Raw genomic sequence first — 20,031 nt, 5'->3', positions numbered from 1 at the left:
GATGTACACAGTCGGAATGGAGGGTTCTGCTGCCGCTTGGAAGGAGGTATCCGTCCTGAACATGAGACGAGGGAGTTCTGGTTTTGATCAGGGGAAGGAACTTACAGACTGCGGGGGTGGTGGTGGGGGGGCAGGATTTCCATTTGGGATCATGAGACAGCACAGTTGAGATGTAGATCCCTGGTTGTCACTAGAAGCGAGGGACAATCTAATGGAGGAGTGCCCAGAACCAGATCATATAAGGCCTGGGAGTTACTGGGAGACGGGAAAGTAGTGATTGTGTTACTTTGCCACGGGCAACTAGGGGCAGTGGTGATGTGGGCGTCTAGCTCGTGATCAGGAGGGGGCTGTAGTTTATGAGATGAGTAGTTACAACTACTCGTGACGTGGCGCTACATGGCCCCGGAGGCTTGAGTCACGGGCGGGAAGTAGGGACCTGGAACCGGGTACCAGATACAGCCCCAGAGGCGGCGTGCTCTCGCGCTGCGCAAGCGCAGCACTCGCGAACCAAGACGCTTCGGTTGGGGGCAAGTCTTAGCGGCCCAGGAAGGGCGGGGCTTGGAGGCCTCTTTCTGCGCATGCGCCGAAGGGGCGTGGCGGTCGCACCTGCGCGAGTTGGGGGAAGGAGGAGGGGCGAGGTGACGCAGGCGTAATAATAGAGAAGGTGCCAGAAAGATCCAAAACAAGTGGCTGCGGCCGTCGCCCGGGAGTCACCGGACGCCAGAATCTGGTGAGGATCCAGAGAGGCCTAATGGTGACTGGTGGCGGGTAGACAGGACCACCTGGGCTCTGGGGAGCGAGCGGGGCCGCCCTTGCAGGGCGAGGGGGTCGGGTTCGGACGGTACCACCTGTGTGGAGCAAAGGGGCTGCCTGGGTCGCTCCTCTGTGGAGGGGGCAGAGGGTCACTTTTGGGCGGTGCCACTTGCGTAGAGCCAGGGGACTCATCAGACGGTACCACTGGACGGAGCAAAGGGGCTCGTCTGGGCAGTCCTACCCGGAGTCAGGGGCAGTCAGCAGGGAGCCCCGGGGTGGGCCCCGAGGCTTGTTTGGGCCGCAACGTTTGGTCAGGTCCGGAGGCGAGCTCCGAACGTAGCACCGGGGGGGCGGGGGGGGCAGAAGCCGGGGGGGCAGAAGCCGAGCGGGCTCTGGCGTCCCGACCTGTTCTTAGGGGACCTCGGGCGGGACCATTCCCTCCCGGGAGAGGGGGAGGCCGAGGCGGTTGGGGGTGCGGGAGCGGCCCTGCCCGGCGCGACTGGGCGGGGGAGACGCGCTGGCGGTGTGGGTTTCGGGCCTCCGCGTCGCTGACCACTGCCCCCTCCCCGCTGTGTGGGTTCTAGGCCGGGTTCTGAGCTTGTTCCGCCTCCCTCCCCCGGGAATGGCGCTATCCGGGTCGACCCCGGCCCCGTGCTGGGAGGAGGATGAGTGCCTGGACTACTACGGGATGCTGTCGCTTCACCGTATGTTCGAGGTGGTGGGCGGGCAACTGACCGAATGCGAGCTGGAGCTCCTGGCCTTTCTGCTGGATGAGGCTCCTGGCGCCGCCGGAGGCTTAGCCCGGGCCCGCAGCGGCCTAGAGCTCCTGCTGGAGCTGGAGCGCCGCGGGCAGTGCGACGAGAGCAACCTGCGGCTGCTGGGGCAACTCCTGCGCGTGCTGGCCCGCCACGACCTGCTGCCGCACCTGGCGCGCAAGCGGCGCCGGCCAGGTACGGTTGAATGGGAGGGTGTCACACTTCCTGGGAGGAAAGGGCCTGGCTCCCGCTGGGCCTCCCTGGTGCCCTGATACGGACAGTGCCATATCAGGCAGCTTATGTCCCATTCTACTACTCTCTTTTTCCACAGTATCAATGAGCAACATAAGAGGAAGAAAGCATGGCTTTGGGAATTTGGCCACATCAGTGATGATGATTTTGGCCACTGTTTACGGAGGGCTTGTTTCATGCCAGGCACAGCTGTCAGCCCTTCATATGAACTAGTGCCTTATAGTCTCCCAGTAATCCCACAAGGAAGTCCTGTTACTGTCTTCACTGTAACCAGGAAAATCAGTTCAGAGAAGTTAAGCAGTTTGCACGTATAATAACAATCCTGTTTGTTGGGCCTAGGGGATACAGGATGATGGAGCTGACAAGGTGTTTGTTTCATGAAGTTTAAGTTTAGTGGGGCAATCAGATAATAAGAGAACTTATTTTTAGACGCTGTTGTAGGAAGACTAAAAGTAATGGAATAGAGAGAGTCAGGAGAGCAGCAAGGTGAAGGGAGGTTTTGCCCTGAGGCTGCACTGCCAGCCATGCATAGACCCCAGGGGAGAAAATCCCAGGGAGCATCCAAGGCCTGAGGTGGGAATGAGTTTGGCATCATCAGAGGCCAGTGTGGCAGGAGCAGAGGGGACCCAAGCTAGGGAAGAGAGGGAGGTAAGAAGTTATGTCATTAAGGGGCTTGCAGAGAACGTAGCTGGGAAGTGTGGGAGCCAGGATTCAAACCCAGCCAACTTGTCCCCAGAGTTGATGCCCTTAATCCTTGTGAAGGAAGTGCCCCTGGAGGATAGCAGTCTTGAGGTGAGAAGCTGGGAGGGGTTCAGGCTGCCAGTAGCCCTGTGCATGCATAGATCAAGCTTTTGTCTGGGTTACGAAAGGGGCAGTGGCTAGTTTGGGGAGGGGGGATTATGGCCTTCCCTGGCCCAGAGTAAGCCCACAAAATTTAGATAAGCAGGAGAAGGACAGCTCTAGGGAAGAGCTGACAGCATTTTTGGATATCTGTGTCTGAAGATCACGCTCTAGAAGAGAAGATTTGGGGAGACTGCACAGAGGCCTGCTTACTCCTTGGGGAGAGCTGGGGGCAGTTGATGCCAGGGCAAAGGGCCATTACAGGGACCCTTACCATGACTATCAACAGAATAACCTTGACAGTTTGAGCTGCCATAGACGTGGGTTAGATTGCCCCAAGTCGTGATGAGTTCTCTTAGGAGGCATCTGAGCAACCTCTGCAGGAGGTGTTTGAGAATGAGTGGGTATTTGGGCTCTGACTTCTGGGGAACTTAGGCACCTCGTGGTGCAGGCATTCTTTCAGGGGTGGGAATTACGGCCAGGAGGCTGAATGCTTCTTTCTGTTCTTCTCTTCCTCCAGTGTCTCCAGAACGCTATAGCTATGGCACCTCCAGCTCTTCAAAGAGGACAGAGGGTAGCTGCCGTCGCCGTCGGCAGTCAAGCAGTTCTGCAAATTCTCAGCAGGGTCAGTGGGAGACAGGTGAGCCCAGCTGGATGGGTGTAATGGCAGCATCCCTCTTTTCCTTATGAACTGTGCTCATCAAAGAAGGGGCCTGAGGGGTTATTCTGTCTCATTTTCACTGTGTGTGTGTGTGTGTGTTTATTGCTACAGATACTCTGTTCTGAAGCAACATACAGAATCGTTGCACATAGTTTCTTGTTTCGTTTAAATGGTATTACATTGTGGGTATTACTCTGCACCTGGCTGTCTTTGTTAGATGTGTCTGAGATTGATTCATGCTGAGTATCTCTAATTGTATTATTTTAATTGCCATGCCCCAATTAACTTACTTATTTTCACCACCCCCAGTTTTTGTTTTTTTCTGTTTGGTTTTTTCAAGATAGGGGCTTGGTCTGTCACCCAGGCTGGAGTGCAGTGGCAAAATCATAACTCTTTGCGGCCTTGAACTCCTGCGCTCAAGCTGTTCTTCCACCTCAGCCTCTCAAGTAGCTAGAACTACAGGGGCATGCCACCATGCCTGGCTAATTTTTTCATCCTTTATAGAGGTGTGGTCTCCCCCTTGTGGTTCAGGCTGGTCTTGAACTCCTAGCCTCAAGCAGTCCTCCCACCTCAGCCTCCCAAAGTGCTGGATTACAGGCATAAGCCATCATGCCCAGCCACCTCTAGTAGTTGTTTTGAGGCAGAATCTCACTCTGTCACTCAGGCTGGGGTGCAGTGGTGCGATCTTGGCTCACTGCAACCTCTGCCACCCAGATTTAAGCAATTCTCCTGCCTCAGCCTCCCAAGTAGCTGGAACTACAGGCGGATGACACTATGCCTGGCTAATTTTTTTGTATTTTTAGTAGAGATGAGGTTTCACCATGTTGCCCAAGCTGGTCTCGAACTCCTGGCCTCGAGATCTGCCCACCTGGGCCTCCGAAAGTGTTGAGATTACAGGCTTGAGCCACCGCGCCCTGGCCACCCCTCTTTTTTTTAATTATGTGAAATTTCAAACATAGAAATTGAAAGATTAGTACAGTTAATATCTTCCACTTAGGTTCAATAATTGTTAAGATTTTGCTACTTTTGCTTTATGTGTATACGTAATTCTGGATTTTTTGTTGAACCCTTTGAAAGTAAATTACAGACATCAGGATGCTTTACCCCTAAATTAGGCATCCATGGAGAATGAAGATATTCACCTGTACCACTTTAAGACTATTATACCTAAGAAAATAAACACGAATTCTCTGATATTCTAATGGTCCATTTTCAAAAATCCCCAGACTGTGGGACCGTTCAGAATCTATTCATAGTTGAGTTGGTATGCATTCAGTTGTTATGTCTCCTGCCATAGCACAGAAACTGCCCCTACACCCCATACCTTTTTCTTTTTCCTGTAACATTGATTTATTCACCCTAGCAGGCCAGTTGTTTTGTAGAATATCCTGATTGTTTCTTTATCTGTCTGTTTTTTTCCTGATGGAGTTATTTAACTCTTCCCTCTTTCCCTTACATTTCTTGTTAAATGGGAATTGTGTCTGAGGCTTGGTTAGATTCAGTTTATACGTCTTTAGCAGGAATAATCCTTGGTTGCTGCCATCTAGTTCATATTGGAGTACATCCCCAGGCATGTACGGCCTGGCTTTTCCAATGTGGGAAAGTTTGGTCACTTGGTTAAGGGGATATCTGCCATACTTGTCCATTGTGAAGGGACATTTAGTTCTCATGGTTAGTAAACAGTCTGTGGGGTGATACTTGGCATGTCCTGTTCCCTAATAGCCATTTACTCAGTGGGTTTCACATTTATGAGCTTTGCCTGAACCAGTTATCACATTGGTGTTTGCAAAATGGTGATTTTTCTAATTCTTTTTCTTTTTTCTTTCTCTTTCAAGAGGTATTCCCCCAGTGCCCCTTTGACTTTGAGTGTCACTATAGACCCATACACTATTTACTGACTTGTTACAGTCAGTCAGTCTTCCTGCAGTTCCAACTGGCTAGCCTCTTGTGTCTTCTTCATGTGTTTGTATCATTCTTTGTGTGCTTCCTGCTTTGTGGCACTGCAAGATGTCCTGGGCTGACTTTGAACTTTCCCTTCCACACCCTAGAATCAGCTGTTTTTCAAGGAAGCTGTGGTATTTAGAGACCAAAACCTGGGTGCTGAGTGTGTATATTGTTTCTAGGTTCTTTCAGTGAACAGTGCTAGAGACTTGACTTTTCAAAAAGTTTCTGTTAGTATTTTAAATTTAAGATTAACATTATAGCCATGTTTGGTGGCTCATGCCTGTAATCTTAGTGCTTTGTGTGGCTGAGGCAGGAGGATTGCCTGAGGCCAGGAGTTCGAGATCAGCCTGGGCAATATAGTAAGACCCTGTGTCTAAAAAGATAAAAAACCTAGCCGGGTACAGTGGCTCACACCTGTAGCCCCAGCAGTTTGGGAGGCTAAGGCGGGTGGACTGCTTCAGCCCAGGCGTTTGAGACCAGCCTGGGCAACATGGCAAAACCCTGTCTCTATAAAAAATACAAAAATTAGCCTGGCATGGTGATGTGCGCGTGTAGTCCCAGCTATTCAGGAGGCTGAGGTAGGAGGATTGCTTGAGTTGGGAAGGTGGAGGTTGCAGTGAGCTGAGATCACGCCACTGCACTCCAGTTTGGGTGACAGAACAAGACCCTGTCTCAGAGAAAAAAAAAACAAGCCGGGTGTGGTGGCATGCCACTGGACTCCAGCCTGGGCAACAGAACGAGACCTCCACCCTAAAGAAAGAAACAAAAACATTACAAATACTTTTTTTTGAGATGGAGTCTCACTCTGTCATCCAGGCTGGAGTACAGTGGCGCCATCTCAGCTCACTGCAACCTCTGCCTCCCAGGTTCAAGCGATCCTCCTGCCTCAGCCTCCTGAGTAGCGGGGACTACAGGTACACACCACCATACCCAGCTAATTTTTGTATTTTTAGTAGGGACGCAGTTTCACCATGTTGGCCAGGCTAGTCTCGAACTCCTGACCTCAGGTGACCTGCCTGCCTCGGCCTCCCAAAGTGCTGGGATTATAGGTGTGAGCCACTGCTCCCAGCCAGACTTTTAAATTTATTTATTTATTATTATTATTTTTTTTTTTGAGAAAGAGTTTCACTCTTGTTGCCCAGGCTGGAGTGCAATGGCACAATCTCGGCTCACTGCAACCTCCGCCTCCCGGGTTCAAGCGATTCTCTTGCTTCAGCCTCCTGAGTAGCTGGGATTACAGGCATGTGCCACCACGCCCGACTAATTTTGTATTTTTAGTGGCGACAGGGTTTCTCCATGTTGGTCAGGCTAGTTTCGAACTCCCGACTTCAGGTGATCCACCCGCCTCGGCCTCCCAAAGTGGTGGGATTACAGGTGTGAGCCACTGCACCCGGCCCCAGCCAGACTTTTTTATACTAAAAGTCTTTCCTCTTAATAACATTGAGATGTGGATTTATTTGATTTATTTTACAACAGTAATTAAATAGCATCAAAATAACAAAGTCAGTACAACTGCTGACTGTATCTAGTGAATGAAACATAGATTTTATTTGTGTTTCTTGTTCTCTGAGCATATCCCATTGAGATTTTACAGTCAGAACGTTCTTCAAGTTACTTGAATAATTCTTTCATCTGAGTATTCCTGTTACCAATTATAAATACAATCCCCTCCCTCCCTCCCTCCCTCCCTTCCTTCCTTCTCTTCTCCCTTCTCCCTTCGAGGGTCTAGCTCTGTTTCCCAGGCTGGAGTCCAGTGGCGCAAACACTGCTTACTGCAGCCTAGATCTCCTGGGCTCAAGCAGTCCTCCCACCTCAGCCTCCCAAGTAGCTGGGACTACAGGCACGTGCCGCCACATCCGGCTAATTTTTTTTTTTTTTTTTTAATAGAGACAGGTTTTTCCATGTTGCCCAGGTTCCAGGTTGGTCTTGAACTCCTAGGCTGTAGGCTTGGATTACAGACATGAACCACAACATCTGACCAGGTTCATTTTCTTCTGTTTGTGTTTATTTTATTTATTTTATTTTTTTGAGACAGGGTCTCACACTGTCACCTGGGCTGGAGTGCAGTGGCACAATCTTGGCTCACTGCAGCCTCCAGCTCCTGGGTTCAAGCGATTCTCCTGCCTCAGCTTCCCCAGTAGCTGGGATTACAGGTAGGAGCCACCGCGCCCAGCTGATTTTTGTATTTTTAGTAGAGACAGGGTTTCACCATGTTGGTCAAACTGGTCTCGAACTCCTGATCTCAAGTGATCCACCCACCTCGGCCTTCCAAAAGTGCTGGGATTGTAGGTGGGAGCCACACCGTGTGTGGCCTATTTGTGTTAATTTTATGGTTTATTTCTTTTCAACTTTTTAAGTGTGTAAATCAGTTACATGAGTCAAAAGTCAAAACTAAAGTGTGGGACCGGGCTTGGTGACTCAATGCCCATAATCCCAGTAATTTGGGACGCCGAGGTGGGTGGATCACTTGAGGTCAGGAGTTCGAGACCAGCCTGGCCAACATGGTGAAACCCATCTCTATTTAAAATACAAAAAATCAGCCGGTTGTCGCGGCAGACACCTGTAATCCCAGTTACTTGGGAACCTGAGGCAGGAGAATTGCTTGAACCCGGGAGACGGAGATTGCAGTGAGCCAAGATTGTGTCATTGCACTCCAGCCTGGGCAACAAGAGCGAAACTCGGTCTCAAAAAAAAAAAAAAAGTATGAAAAGTGTTTTTAGACATGTCATCTCTACTGTTGGGCGCCCCTCACCCCCAATTCATTCATTTCTAGTCTGTGCTTCTAGTGTTTCATTTTGCAAATATATATAATCTTAATTTCCCTCCTTATGCAAAGTACAGTACACTGTAGACACTTACTTTGTTATTTTGCTTTATTTCCTTAAACAGTCTATCCTGGAGATCTCCCTATATTCCTGTTTCTTCTTGCCAGATATGTTGTTCTCAGGTTTTCATCATGATAAACAATGCCCTGGTGGCGGTTGTCATATTTGTCTCCTGGTGTAAGTGTGCAGGGATTTCTCTAGGGTCACATCACACCTGGAGTGGGCCTGCTACAACGTGGTGGGGTGTACTCATCTGCCCTTCTAGATGATGCTAGATGGTACTCTTCATCTTTTAGACAGGGCCACTGAAGAAGGGAGGCAGAGTGGCTCACTCAGGGTCTCAGCACCAAGAACACCTTGAGTTCTTTTCCAGGCATACACCTGGGCACTCTAGCTGTCATCCTGGTCCTCAACTTGCCCCATTTTTTTCTCCTCAGGCTCCGCCCCAACCAAGCGGCAGCGACGGAGTCGGGGCCGGCCCAGTGGTGGTGCGAGACGGCGGCGGAGAGGGGCCCCAGCCGCACCCCAGCAGCAGCCAGAGCCCGCCAGACCTTCCTCTGAAGGCAAAGTGACCTGTGGTAGGTGTCTAGGCCTTGGCAATGCATGTAGAGTGCCCCGGGCGGGTTCAGAGGGTGGGAGAAATGAGCATTTTTCTGGGGGATGTGACACACTTGTCAGATGGGTGTCAGCTCTCATTCACCACAGTGGAATTCTTGTCCTTTATCTCACTATCTTGCCTGTCTACATCTTGTCCATCGTTGAAGGATCAGATCTTGTGCCACCTCCTTCAGGAAGCCTTTCCTGACAACCCCCTGCCCTAGTTTCATTTGTGTATTCAGCAAACATCTGCCGGGGTTTATTTTTTCAGACATTTCTTGTGCAGTGGCAGCATATCACGGGGTAAAAAAACAACGATCCTGGATCAGGCTGCCTGATTTACATCCTGGTCTTGGCACTTAAATAAGTTGTCCGACCTCAGGCCAGTAATTGAACCTCTCTGCCTCAGTTTTGTTTTTTTCCTTTTCTTTCTTTTTTTTTTTTTTTTTGAGACGCTATCTCCCTCTGTCTTCCAGGCTGGAGTGCAGCGGTGTGATCTCGGCTTACTGCAACCTCCGCCTCCCGGGTTCAAGCAGTTCTCCTGCCTCAGCCTCCCAAGTAGCTGGGATTACTGGCACCCACTGCCACGCCCAGCTAATTTTTGTATTTTTAGTTAGTAGAGATGGGTTTCACCATGTTGGCCAGGCTGGTCTTGAACTCCTGACCTCAAGTGATCCACCCACCTCAGCCTTCCAAAGTTCTGGGATTACAGGCGTGAGCCACCGCACCCAGCCATCCACCTCAGTTTCCACATCTGTAAAGTGAGGCTGATAATCACCTCCCTGTTTGGATGTTGTGAGAAAACCAATTTACCCACAGTATGCCTGGAGCAGTGCCCAACCCGGCACATGCTGTACGAGGGTTTGTTGTTCTCACTGTTGCTGTGCAGTGTGCCTGGGGCAGGAGTGCTGCAGCGAGGTTCCCTGCTCTTGTGGAGCTGACCTAGTCAGGTGACCAGTGAAACTGAAGATCATTTTAGACAATGATAAGTGCCACCAAGAGAGGGTGGGAGCAGGTGGAGGAGCCAGGCTGGGGCCAGAGCAGCTGGGCCTCGCGGGCCACGGCAGGGATGACAGTTTGGATTTTATTCCATGCGCCAGGCACTGTCAATGGGTTTTGAGCAGGAGGGTGACGTGATGTGATACCTCTTCAGGGAACTCTAACTCCATCTGGAAAATCAGTTAATAAGCAAGTTAGGGTTTTCAAAGCGTTTAGGATGCACTGGGCTTCTAGTAGGTGCTCTGCTAGGCGTGTGTTAAGTAGATTAAATTAATCGCTTGAAGAGGCTGTGAGGTCTATGGAGAAGGACTAGGCAGAGGTCTGGCCTGGGGGTCATGTTGGAGAGGGTGAGGAGAAGTGACCTAGGAAATAAGGAAGGACACTGGTCATAGGGCTGACTGTGGACATGGTGGGTTGGGTGGGTTGGGGACTCTGCTGTGAGACTACTTTGACCTTGCTCTTGAGAAATTCCACTTGGTCATGTGGGGAGGACACAGCAATGAGCACCCCCTCAACTGTAGTACTCCTTTCTCTAGGTGGGCAAGCTTGGGAAACACAGAAGGGATCAGATATGGTCTTCGAGCTCTCAGGCTGCAGGGAAGACAGATGAGGGAAGTGGCAGCCAGGCTGGTGTGACAGGTGGCACGGGTATTGTGAGTGCAGGGGCTCTGGGGTGTGCAGGGAGTCTCCTGGCCAGCCCCAGTTTCCTTGTGGAGGTGCCATGTCTAGAACAAGCTCAAGGAAGCTGGAAGAGGAGCTGGGAAGGGTGATCCTGGCAGAGTGACTCGTGTGCAGTGTCCCCAGCTGGATGTGGTCAGGGCTGAGTCTGTCTGGAGCAGAGGCTTTGTGGGTGGGAGCCAGGGGAGATGAGGCAGGCGGGGGGCCTTGAAGGTTTGGATTTTATTCCAGGGGGTGGTGGGTGGGGGAGCCATGGAAGGGTTTGTTAATTCCTTCATCCAGTTTTTATTAGTGAGGATCATCTCTATGCCAAGCACTGTTCCAGGCACGGAGGGCACAGAATTGGACCAAGTGAAGAAAGTCCTCCGCCTCCAGGAGTTTATGTTATAGTGGGCAAGACAGATAACTCGAAAGTAAGCCAGCGTAGCAGATGGCATCAGCTAGTGACAAGTGCCCTAATGAAACATGAGGCCAGGGGTGGTGCCGAGCCCCTGCAAAGGGCTGAGGCTGCTGAGGGAGGGGAGGAGGCACCTGGGGGGAGTGGAAGGGTTCAGTGGAGGAGGCCAGTGTGGAAGCTGGAGGTCAGAAAACCAAGTTGGAGCTGGTGAGATGCTGGCATGTCCCGTCCCAGGAGACCTTGGCCTGGGGGTGCTTCCTTCTGCCATCTGTAGAGCTTTCTCCAGCCCACAAAGCACGCACACCTGCCCCCTCCTAGTGCCCATAATGGCCCTCCAGGGAGTGGGCATCATGCCTGCTTTGTAGATGAGGCAGCAGATACCTGTGCTGGGTGCTGTCAGAAGGAACAGACCTGGAGAGCCAGCCCTGGGTCCTCAGGCAGCTATGTGGGCTTGCGGGGCAGGGTTTGAGGGGGTGGTTGTCTGGTGGTGACTCCCCCTCGAATCAGCCAGTAATTCCCAGAGCCACCAGGCTGGCTGGGCAGGTGAGGGAGTCATTGCCTCAAGGAAGACAGGCCAAGGGAGGCTTCAGGTCTCTTTCCCGAGGCGAGGAGGTTGTTAACCAGGGCTTGGCTAGGTCTTGATGGGAGATGGGTGAGCAGGTCTGACTGCTGACTCACCAGGCAGGGTGGGGCTGGAGTGAGGCTTTTCCCATCTGGGCTCCTGTTTTTCCCTCTGAAAAATGGGATGGCTTACTTTTAGAGAAGCCGAATGCCAGAGGTGGAAGGAGGCCTGATTGAAGAAGAGGCCTGCTATTCTTGACCCCTCCTCACCTGTGATACCTGTGACCCCCAGCCGGCTGCCCTCCATTGAGGGATAGAACTAGACAAACTCTCGACTGCCTGAGACAGTGAGGAAGGGCAACTTGGTGGTCCTAGGCTTGGACACAGGACATCTGAGTGACCATGTGCCTCTCAGGATCTGTGGTGGGCACTACTCACTTGGCCCTGAATTCTCAAGACAGCCATTGAGGTGGGATGACATCTTGCAAAGGAAGAGGCATGCTCAGGGAAAGGCGGTCACTAGTCTGAGTGGCAGGGGGCAGAGCTCAGCTGAAACTTGGGTTTATTTGTTTATTCCATATGTATTTATAGGGTATTTACTATATGCTAGGTCAGCCAGGGTGGGAGACCCTGCCCTCATTGAGCTTGTGCTGTGGCGGGAGAAAGCCAAGAGAGAGATTTCAGATGTCAGGGGAAGGGTGTTCCCGATGGAGAGGACAGCGGGAGCACAGGCCCAAGTGGGATGTGCCAGTGCTCAAGGGCAGCGTGGAGGATGGCAAGGAAACTGGCAGGAATGGAGGAGTAGGGTGGAGACCCCTAGGAGGTGAGGGCGGGAGAGGGAACCTGGGCAGATCCTGCAGGGCCTGGGCTTTGCATTTTTTTTTAAATTATGGAAAGCAGTTGGAGGATTTGAATGGCAGGGTCAGCTTTGCTTCTCCCCTGCAATTTTTTTTTTTTTTTTTTTTAAATTATGAGACAGAGTCTCCGTCGCCCAGGCTGGAGCACAGTGATGCAGTCTCAGCTCACTGCAGCCTCCACTTCCCAGGTCAAGTGATTCTCCAGCCTCAGCCTCCTGAGTAGCTGGAACTACAAGCGTGATCCAGGGTGCCTGGCTAATTTCTGTGTGTTTTTTTAGAGGCAGGGTCTTGCCCTGTTGCCCAGGCTGGTCTCGAACTCCTGAGCTCAAAGCGATTCACCTGCCTTGGCCTCCCGAAGTGCTGGGATTACAGGCATGAGCCACCGCCTGGCCCCTGCAATTTTTTCTGTGGAAAAATATACCAAAGTGGATAGACTAGCTTCAGCTATTGTCAACTCATGGCTGATCTCATCTTAGGATAATTAGGATTTTGGAGTCAATTCTGGTTGCCCTATGATCTCATCTGTAGATGTTTCACCGTGTATCTTGAAAAGAGATTTTTTTTTTTTGAGATGGAGTTTTGCTGTTGTTGCCCAGGCTGGAGTGCAATGACATGATCTCAGCTTACCGCAACCTCTGCCTCCCAGGTTGAAGCGATTCTCCTGCCTCAGCCTCCTGAGTAGCTAGAATTGCAGGCATGTGCTACCACACCCGGCTAATTTTGTATTTTTAATAGACAGGGTTTCTCCATGTTGGTCAGGCTGGTCTGGAACTCCCGACCTCAAGTGATCCACCCGCCTGGGCCTCCCAAAGTGTTGGGATTACAGGTGTGAGCCACTGTGGCTGGCCAAAGATAAAAATAGGGTTTCACACCAAAAAAGATTAGTAACTCCTTACTATCAAATATCTGATCAGTGCTCATATTTTCAGTTGTCTCATAAATGTAGGTTCTCTGAAGTCTCTCCTTTCCCTTACCACCTCTCTTTCTCCGCCTTGTGTTGTATTTTTCTAAAGCAGTTGTCCTGTAGCATTTCCCGAAGACTGGATTTTGCTGACTGTATCCTGCAGTAGGGTTGATTCAGTGTGTTCTACCCTGTCTTTTGTATTTCCTGAAGATGGGTAGTGGGGTCTGGAGAGGCTTGATCAGATTCTGGTTTGATGTTTTGTTTTCCTCAATCCCACTTCTGAGGGTGTGTTGTGCCCCTCCATCAGGAAGCAGGTGATGGCTGCTTATCCCTCTCTCGAGTTGGAGGCAGCTTCTCCTCATTGCCTCAATTCAGTAGGAGTTGAAAAACTTTCCATTTGACATGATGATGCTGGCTTTGTTGTAGAGAAGAGACAAGGGAGGCAAGCCAAGATGCTGGGAGGGTTCCCACCATTGTCCAGAGGGGGCTAGTGCTGGTCCTGGTGTGGTGGCGGGGTGGGGGTGGGGTCTCTCCACTGAAGCACACTGGCTGCCTCTCTCCAGAAAGGCTGGAAGCATCTCCCAGTGTTGTGGGAGCACAGGTCCTCTTCTTCCCCAGCCCATGTTTGTTTGTTCATTTTTGTGTTGCTATAAGGAAATACCTGAGACTGTGTAATTTGTAAAGAAAAGAGATTTACTTGGCTCACGGTTCTGCAGGCTGTACAAGAAGTATGGTGCCAGCTTCTGCTTCTGTTGAGGACCTCCGGAAGCTTCCATTCGTGGTGGAAGGCTAAGGGGAGCAGGCTTGTCACATGATGAGAGGTGGGGGGTGGGGGAGCTGCCACACTCTTAACCAGCTCTTACAGGAAATACCAGAGCAAGAACTCACTCATCACCACGGGATTCATGAGGGACCCAGCCCCATGATCTAACACCTTCCATGAGGTCCCACCTACAATGTTGGAGTCACATTTCCACATGAGATTTGGAGAGAACACACATCCAAACCTTATCACCACCCAACTAGGAACTCTTAGAGGGAAGACTTGAGTGAGATTCATCTCTGGGCTCCCAGACACACCCAGCCCAGGGCCTGCTCCTTCAAACTTCACCCTGGTCCCCCACTGAGAAGCCCATTTCACTTGATGTCCCATTTCCCCAGAAAAGAGACTGGTGAGGTGGGGGTGGGGGACAAGAGGGTGCTGGGCCCACCTGAGTGCAGGAAGCAGGAGCAGCTCTCCTCTCTAGGAAGGCATGGCACCTGCCCCCCACCCTCCCAGGGACAGGGAACTTTTCCCCACGGCTGCCAAAATGGAAAAGATGCAGCCAGCTCCCGGTCAAGCACACATGGTGCTGGGTGCTCTTCCTGCCTCCCCGCTTAGGGCCACACTGGACAGTTCCTCCACTTCTCTCCATGTCTACTGCTCCCATCCTGGACAGCCACTTGTGACCCTTCCCCGCCTGCTGCCCTGGCCCTGTTTCTACCCACCTGCAACTTCACAGCACAGCTGGAGTCGCCCCTAAGTCGGCAGGTCCTGTCTCCTGTCCTCTCTGCATGCCTGGCCTTTCTGGCCTCTCCTCTTTCCTTGCATTGAGCCTTGAATTCTCACAGTAGCCCCACATGGGCAGGTGTTAGGGGGAGCCTTGTTTTTACACAGGAGGCCACCAAGGTGCAGAGAGATGTGGTCACTTCCAGAGGCCCTAGAATCTTGAGTCTGCTGGCGATTGGGATTGAGATCAGCCTCCCTGACCTGGCTGCCCGTTCTCCCTTAGTGCCCTTCTCCCCTCCACGTTCCTGCCACACTGGCCCCTCAGCCTGTGCAGGCCTGAAGTTCATTTTCTCTCTGGACTTCCATGAATGCTCATCTCTCCTGAGAATGCCATTCTTTTTTTCTCTCCTGTTTTTCTTTCTAAACCTACTTGTCCTCCTTCACATTTTACTTCAGATGTCATTTCCTAGAGAGATCCTCTCTGATCCTTTCAATCTAAACTATAACTCGCCCTGTCTAATTTTCTCTGCTGGCTCTCAGGATGTCTTTTAGTTGTGTATTTGATGTGTATGGTTCTGTGTGAGGTAGTAAACAGGATAGGGGTAGTTAAGAGCTCAAGCACTGGAGCCATACACTTGAGGTAAAATTCCAGCTCTGCCATTTCCTATCTGGTGGCCTTAGGCAGGTGACTCAACCTGTGTGCCTCAATTTCTCCATCTGCAGAAAAGGGATAATAACAGCATCACTTCATAAGGTTGTGGGGACAATCAAAGGGGTCAGCAGATGTGAAGTATGTAGTACTGTACCAGCCTGTAGTAAAAGCTATATGCAGGTGTCACCTCTTGTGATTATTTTGGGTAGGGGTAAAGCACATGATTGGGTGCTAAGGGTGGAGCAGAGGCTCAGAGAAGCCTCGCCTTCTCCTGTTGCCTGGTGGCACCTCTCTTTCTTTTCCCTGTGCACCATGATCATGTTTTCCAGCTCAGAGGTGGGAGTGTGGTCTGCTGAAAGATTTGCTCATCTGTAAGGGGGGCTAGTGAAAGTACTCTGAGGATTAGGTGGGCTGAGAGAGGAAAGCCCTTGAGTAGAGCCTGGCTTGCGGGGAGTGCTTCCTAACTGTGGGTTACATGTCTTCCCCGTCCCACTTGTGGCAAGGCCCTCGTGTCACCCTAGCATGCCTGGCATTCATAAAATATCTGTTGAATAAGAGATTGAATGGGGGCATGGAGATCTGCTCTGGTCTTGTCCCTGTCCCTGTCCACTCTGACATGGTGGGAGCTCTGGGTGGATTGAGAATTTACACCAGAGGTCCATGCTGGGGAGAAGGACGAGCTGAGAGAGGATTCAACTGGGTGGGATGTGGGGGTCCCATGAGCTGAGCTTTGGCAAATGTTCTGGATGGAGTAGGTGGACAGGTCATTTTGTAAGTAAGGCTCATGTTGGGAACATTTTCTTCTGACTGGAGTGCAGGGTATGGGGGGACATGGCAGGAATTGGAGGAGTCCAAGGAGGAGGTTGGCTTAGGGACCCGTGAGAGAGAGATGAAGGCCTGGGTGAGGGCCATGGGGGTAGGGAGTTGGGTGTCGAAATTACAGTTCCTGTTTCTGGGAGCCTTCTTTGTCATAGGGCTGTGAGCAAGCATTTTATGAGTTGCCTCATTTAATCCTTGTGACTTCAATGTGCAGCAGGGACCTCTTGTTTGTTTGTGTTTCAGATGGGGAAACAGGCTCAGAGAGGTAAGGTCACATGCCCAAGGCCCCACAGCTTAGAGAGTGGCAGAGCTGGGACTCACCTCAAGGTCTGTTGGACTCCACCACCTGGCCCTGCCTCTGTGGCCAACCATCCTGGGTGGCCTGGAACAGGTGCTGCTCCTCCCAGCCCCCTGCTCTCCCACCCACATTGATTGAGGTCACAGCCAGTTGCTTACTGGAGTCAAGGATGCAGTCAAGGATCTGGTCCTCTAGATAGAGACAGCTGGGCCTGAATGCCATGGGAGGGCCTGGGAGCTGAGGCTGGGCAGGCTTCCCTGGGCGTTGAGTGGAGAGGATGGGGTTCCCCTAGAGCCAGAAAGAGGAAGGGTTTGGGGTGGGAGGAGGAAGTGGGCAGGGCTGCGAAGTTGTCTTGGGGAGCAAGGGCCCTTCATTCTCCTTTCTGCTCTGTGGCTGACATGGTCTGTGAAAGTTGAAGGGAGCCACAGCATGAGACATTCCCTCCCAGAGCCTTGTTTCCTCATCTGTCAAGTGGGCTGAAGGTGGCCCCTGCCCCACAGGGCTGATTCTACTGCATCCCCAAGGGTCAGGCAATTGGCCTGTCAGAGGGGTTGGTGGCTGCCATTCCGGGAGCACCCCTTGGACACTGTGTGCAGTGCTAGCTTGTTCCTTTCTATCCATTACTCTCTTTTTAATCCTCTTAACAGCTCCTCACAGTAGGAATTGTCCCCTTGTTTAGGCAGGAACCCATGCTCAGAGAGGTTGTGACTTGTCACAGGTCACACTGCTGAAGGCTCCTGTGTGGGAATCCACTTCATTGATTGAGGAGCCTACTCTCAGGGACATAGGAGGTTAAATGACCTTTGTCAGGCACTGTCATTATCTGGCTGTGTGACCTTGGGCGAGTCACTTCACTTCTCTTGGCCTCCATTTTTTCATCTGTAAGTTGGGGGTGATGATAGGACCTGTCCCCACAGGGTCATTTATAGGTTAAATGAGTTTCTGTGATTCAAGCACTTGGCGCCTAGCAGATAGTCGGCACTCTGTAAGTGTTGGCTGCTGCTGTTTCTGGCTCACAGCTGATCCTCAGGACAGCCTCATTGGGTCTGTAGAGAGAGGGGGTACTGTCACTAGCCCAAGTGATGGGTGGGAATTCAGAAATCCCGGAAGAGAGGTGGTATGTGAAGTTCATGATTACAGGATAGCCTTAGAAGTCCAGTGTCCTGTCCCCTGTACACAGCTGCCACCTCATTTGCGCAGATGTGGGGAGAGTTGTGACAGAAACCAACTCAAACTGGCTTCAGCAAAAAGGGGAGTTGAGTGTAGCTGAAAATCCAGCTATGATCGTGGGCTCATGTGATGACCTCAGGAATCTTTTTCTCTCCGGGGCTGGCCCTGTGTAGGCTTCCTTCTCTCCTCTTGGCACAGTGGCCCCCAGCAGCTCTGGGTTTCCAACCTATCATCTTAGCAGCTCTGTGGCAAGAGAGTACCTGACTCCCAGTAGAGCCAGCGCAGGTCCAGCCACAAGCCTCCTGGGCCTGGTCAGGACCCTGCGCCTCCGCAGTGCTGGCTCAGGTGGATGGGAGGGATGGGGATGTGGTTGGTACCATGTGAATCTCATTGTTTGGGGGCAGGGTGTGAGGCTGGTTGCCTAAAGGCAAGTCCATTAGTTCATGCATTAGTTCTTCACAAATACATATTGAGCACCTACTATGTGCCGCAGTTACACAAGTGAACAAAACAGACAAAAACCCCTTCCTTCCTGTCATCTGTCTCTCCACGCTGAGTGTAGAGACAGATGATGAGCAGATAGTAACTGACAGAGGAGGTTAGAAGGTGATAAGTGCCTTGGACAAAAGTGGAGCAGGGTGTGGGACCTGGCATGCTGCGGAGAGGGCTGGGTGGGTGGTTACAGCTGTAAATAGGTTGGCCTAGGTGGGTCTTGTTGGCAAGGTGGCTTTTGAGCAAAGACCTGCAGGAAGCGAGGGAGCAAGTGTTATGCAGATCCAGGGAAAGAGCACCCCTGGCGGGGGAGAGGCTTGTTGGAGCAGTGAGGAGGTGGTGGGGCTGGAGAAGAGGAGGATGTACTTGGTCAGGGAACCCCACAGAGCTGGGGAGGCTGTGTCAGGACTAGGGTGTGGCTACCGGAAGGGGGTGGAGGGAGAAGGCTGGAGGGAGGAAGGGTGGCGTTCCCCATAAGTGTGTCTAGTGTTGGCCCCCTCCCTGACAAATCCCTCCTTCACCTGCAGACATCCGGCTCCGGGTTCGAGCAGAGTACTGCGAGCATGGGCCAGCCTTGGAGCAGGGCGTGGCATCCCGGCGGCCCCAGGCGCTGGCGCGGCAGCTGGACGTGTTTGGGCAGGCCACCGCAGTGCTGCGCTCAAGGGACCTGGGCTCCGTGGTTTGTGACATCAAGTTCTCAGAGCTCTCCTATCTGGACGCCTTCTGGGGCGACTACCTGAGTGGCGCCCTGCTGCAGGCCCTGCGGGGCGTGTTCCTGACTGAGGCCCTGCGAGAGGCTGTGGGCCGGGAGGCTGTTCGCCTGCTGGTCAGTGTGGATGAGGCTGACTATGAGGCTGGCCGGCGCCGCCTGTTGCTGATGGAGGAGGAAGGGGGGCGGCGCCCGACAGAGGCCTCCTGATCCAGGACTGGCAGGATTGATCCCACCTCCGAGTCTCTGGGCCAACTTCTCTTGGGAGGACGACCATCTCTACCCCTAGAGGACTGTCACTCTAGCATCTTTGAGGACTGCGACAGGACCAGGACAGCAGGCCCCTTGACAGCCCCTCCCACAGGATGTGGGCTCTGAGGCCTAAACCATTTCCAGCTGAGTTTCCTTCCCAAACTCCTCCTACCCCCAGGTGTGCTCCCTTAGCCTCTGGAGGCGGGGGCTGGGCCTTTATCTCAGAAGGGAGGGGCACAGCTACACACTCACCAAAGGCCCCCCTGCACATTATATCTCTGATCTTGGGCTGTCTGCACTCTCACAGGTGCACACACTACTCGCTCATGCTCACACTGCCCCTGCTGAGATCTTCCCTGGGCCTCTGCCCTGGCCTGCTTCCCAGCACACACTTCTTTGGCCTAAGGGCTTCTCTCTCAGGACCTCTAATTTGACCACACCCAACCTGGGCTTCAGCCACACCAGTGGGCACTGGAGCTGGGGTGCACATGGGGCCTGCTCACCTTGCCCACACATCTCCAGCCAGCCAGGGCCCTGCCCAGCTTCAAATTACAGACCTGACTCTCCTCACCTTCCCCCTGCTGCCCAGAGCTGAACATAGACTTGCACTTGGACTGTCACCTGGAGTGTCACACAGGAATGTTGTGGCAGCATCACACCAAGGCCTACTGTTGCACATGGGGCCAAAACCAGTAAACAGCCACCTTCTTGGAATGTAAAGGCTTTGGGGGTGATGGAAAAGACCTTGGGGGTGATGGAAAAGACCTTTTACAAGTGATACCAATTAAACTGCCCTGGAAAGGGCATAGGTGGGCATCGGCCTCTCTAGGACTCTTTATTTATTATTTAATTTAAATTTTTTTTTTAGAGTTGAGGGTCTTGTTATGTTGCCCAGGCCAGCCTCAAATTCCTGGGCTCAAGCGATCCTCCTGCCTCAGCCTCCCCAGTAGCTGGGACTACAGGTGCCTGTCACCATGCCCAGCTTTTGGACCTCAGTGGGCTGGGAGAAGGAGTGTTCCTGGCCCAGCGTTAGGGACTGGAACGTGGGCAGGATGCTGGACCATATGCCAGCTGATAACCACACGCTTGTCCTCCCCTCCGGGCGTCAGTCTTGTCCTCTGTCAAAG

At 52.2% G+C, this 20,031-nt stretch overlaps 1 protein-coding gene across 1 annotated transcript; it reads left to right on the top strand.

Moving 5' to 3' along the window:
• Positions 1-582: 582 nt before the first annotated feature.
• Positions 583-19,718, top strand: DEDD2 (death effector domain containing 2). Its single transcript, XM_054463380.2, has 5 exons — positions 583-730; positions 1,338-1,703; positions 3,121-3,240; positions 8,468-8,608; positions 18,471-19,718. The coding sequence occupies exons 2-5, from the start codon at positions 1,376-1,378 to the stop codon at positions 18,860-18,862; spliced, it is 981 nt and encodes a 326-aa protein (XP_054319355.1). The 5' UTR covers positions 583-730; positions 1,338-1,375; the 3' UTR covers positions 18,863-19,718.
• Positions 19,719-20,031: the final 313 nt, after the last annotated feature.

Source organism: Pongo pygmaeus, chromosome 20, assembly GCF_028885625.2.
Source record: "Pongo pygmaeus isolate AG05252 chromosome 20, NHGRI_mPonPyg2-v2.0_pri, whole genome shotgun sequence".
NCBI lineage: Eukaryota > Metazoa > Chordata > Mammalia > Primates > Hominidae > Pongo > Pongo pygmaeus.
The sequence above is the reverse complement of the archived record's forward strand: the minus strand, read 5'-3'. Positions and strand labels throughout refer to the sequence as shown.

What these genes read in the sequence shown, in the direction of transcription:
- DEDD2 (XM_054463380.2), top strand. Translation starts at nt 1,376, where the DNA reads ATGGCGCTATCCGGGTCGACCCCGGCCCCGTGCTGGGAGGAGGATGAG. An exon ending in GCAGGGTCAGTGGGAGACAG is followed by an intron (nt 3,241 to 8,467) that starts GTGAGCCCAGCT and finishes TTTTCTCCTCAG; the next exon opens with GCTCCGCCCCAACCAAGCGG. An exon ending in TGAAGGCAAAGTGACCTGTG is followed by an intron (nt 8,609 to 18,470) that starts GTAGGTGTCTAG and finishes CTTCACCTGCAG; the next exon opens with ACATCCGGCTCCGGGTTCGA.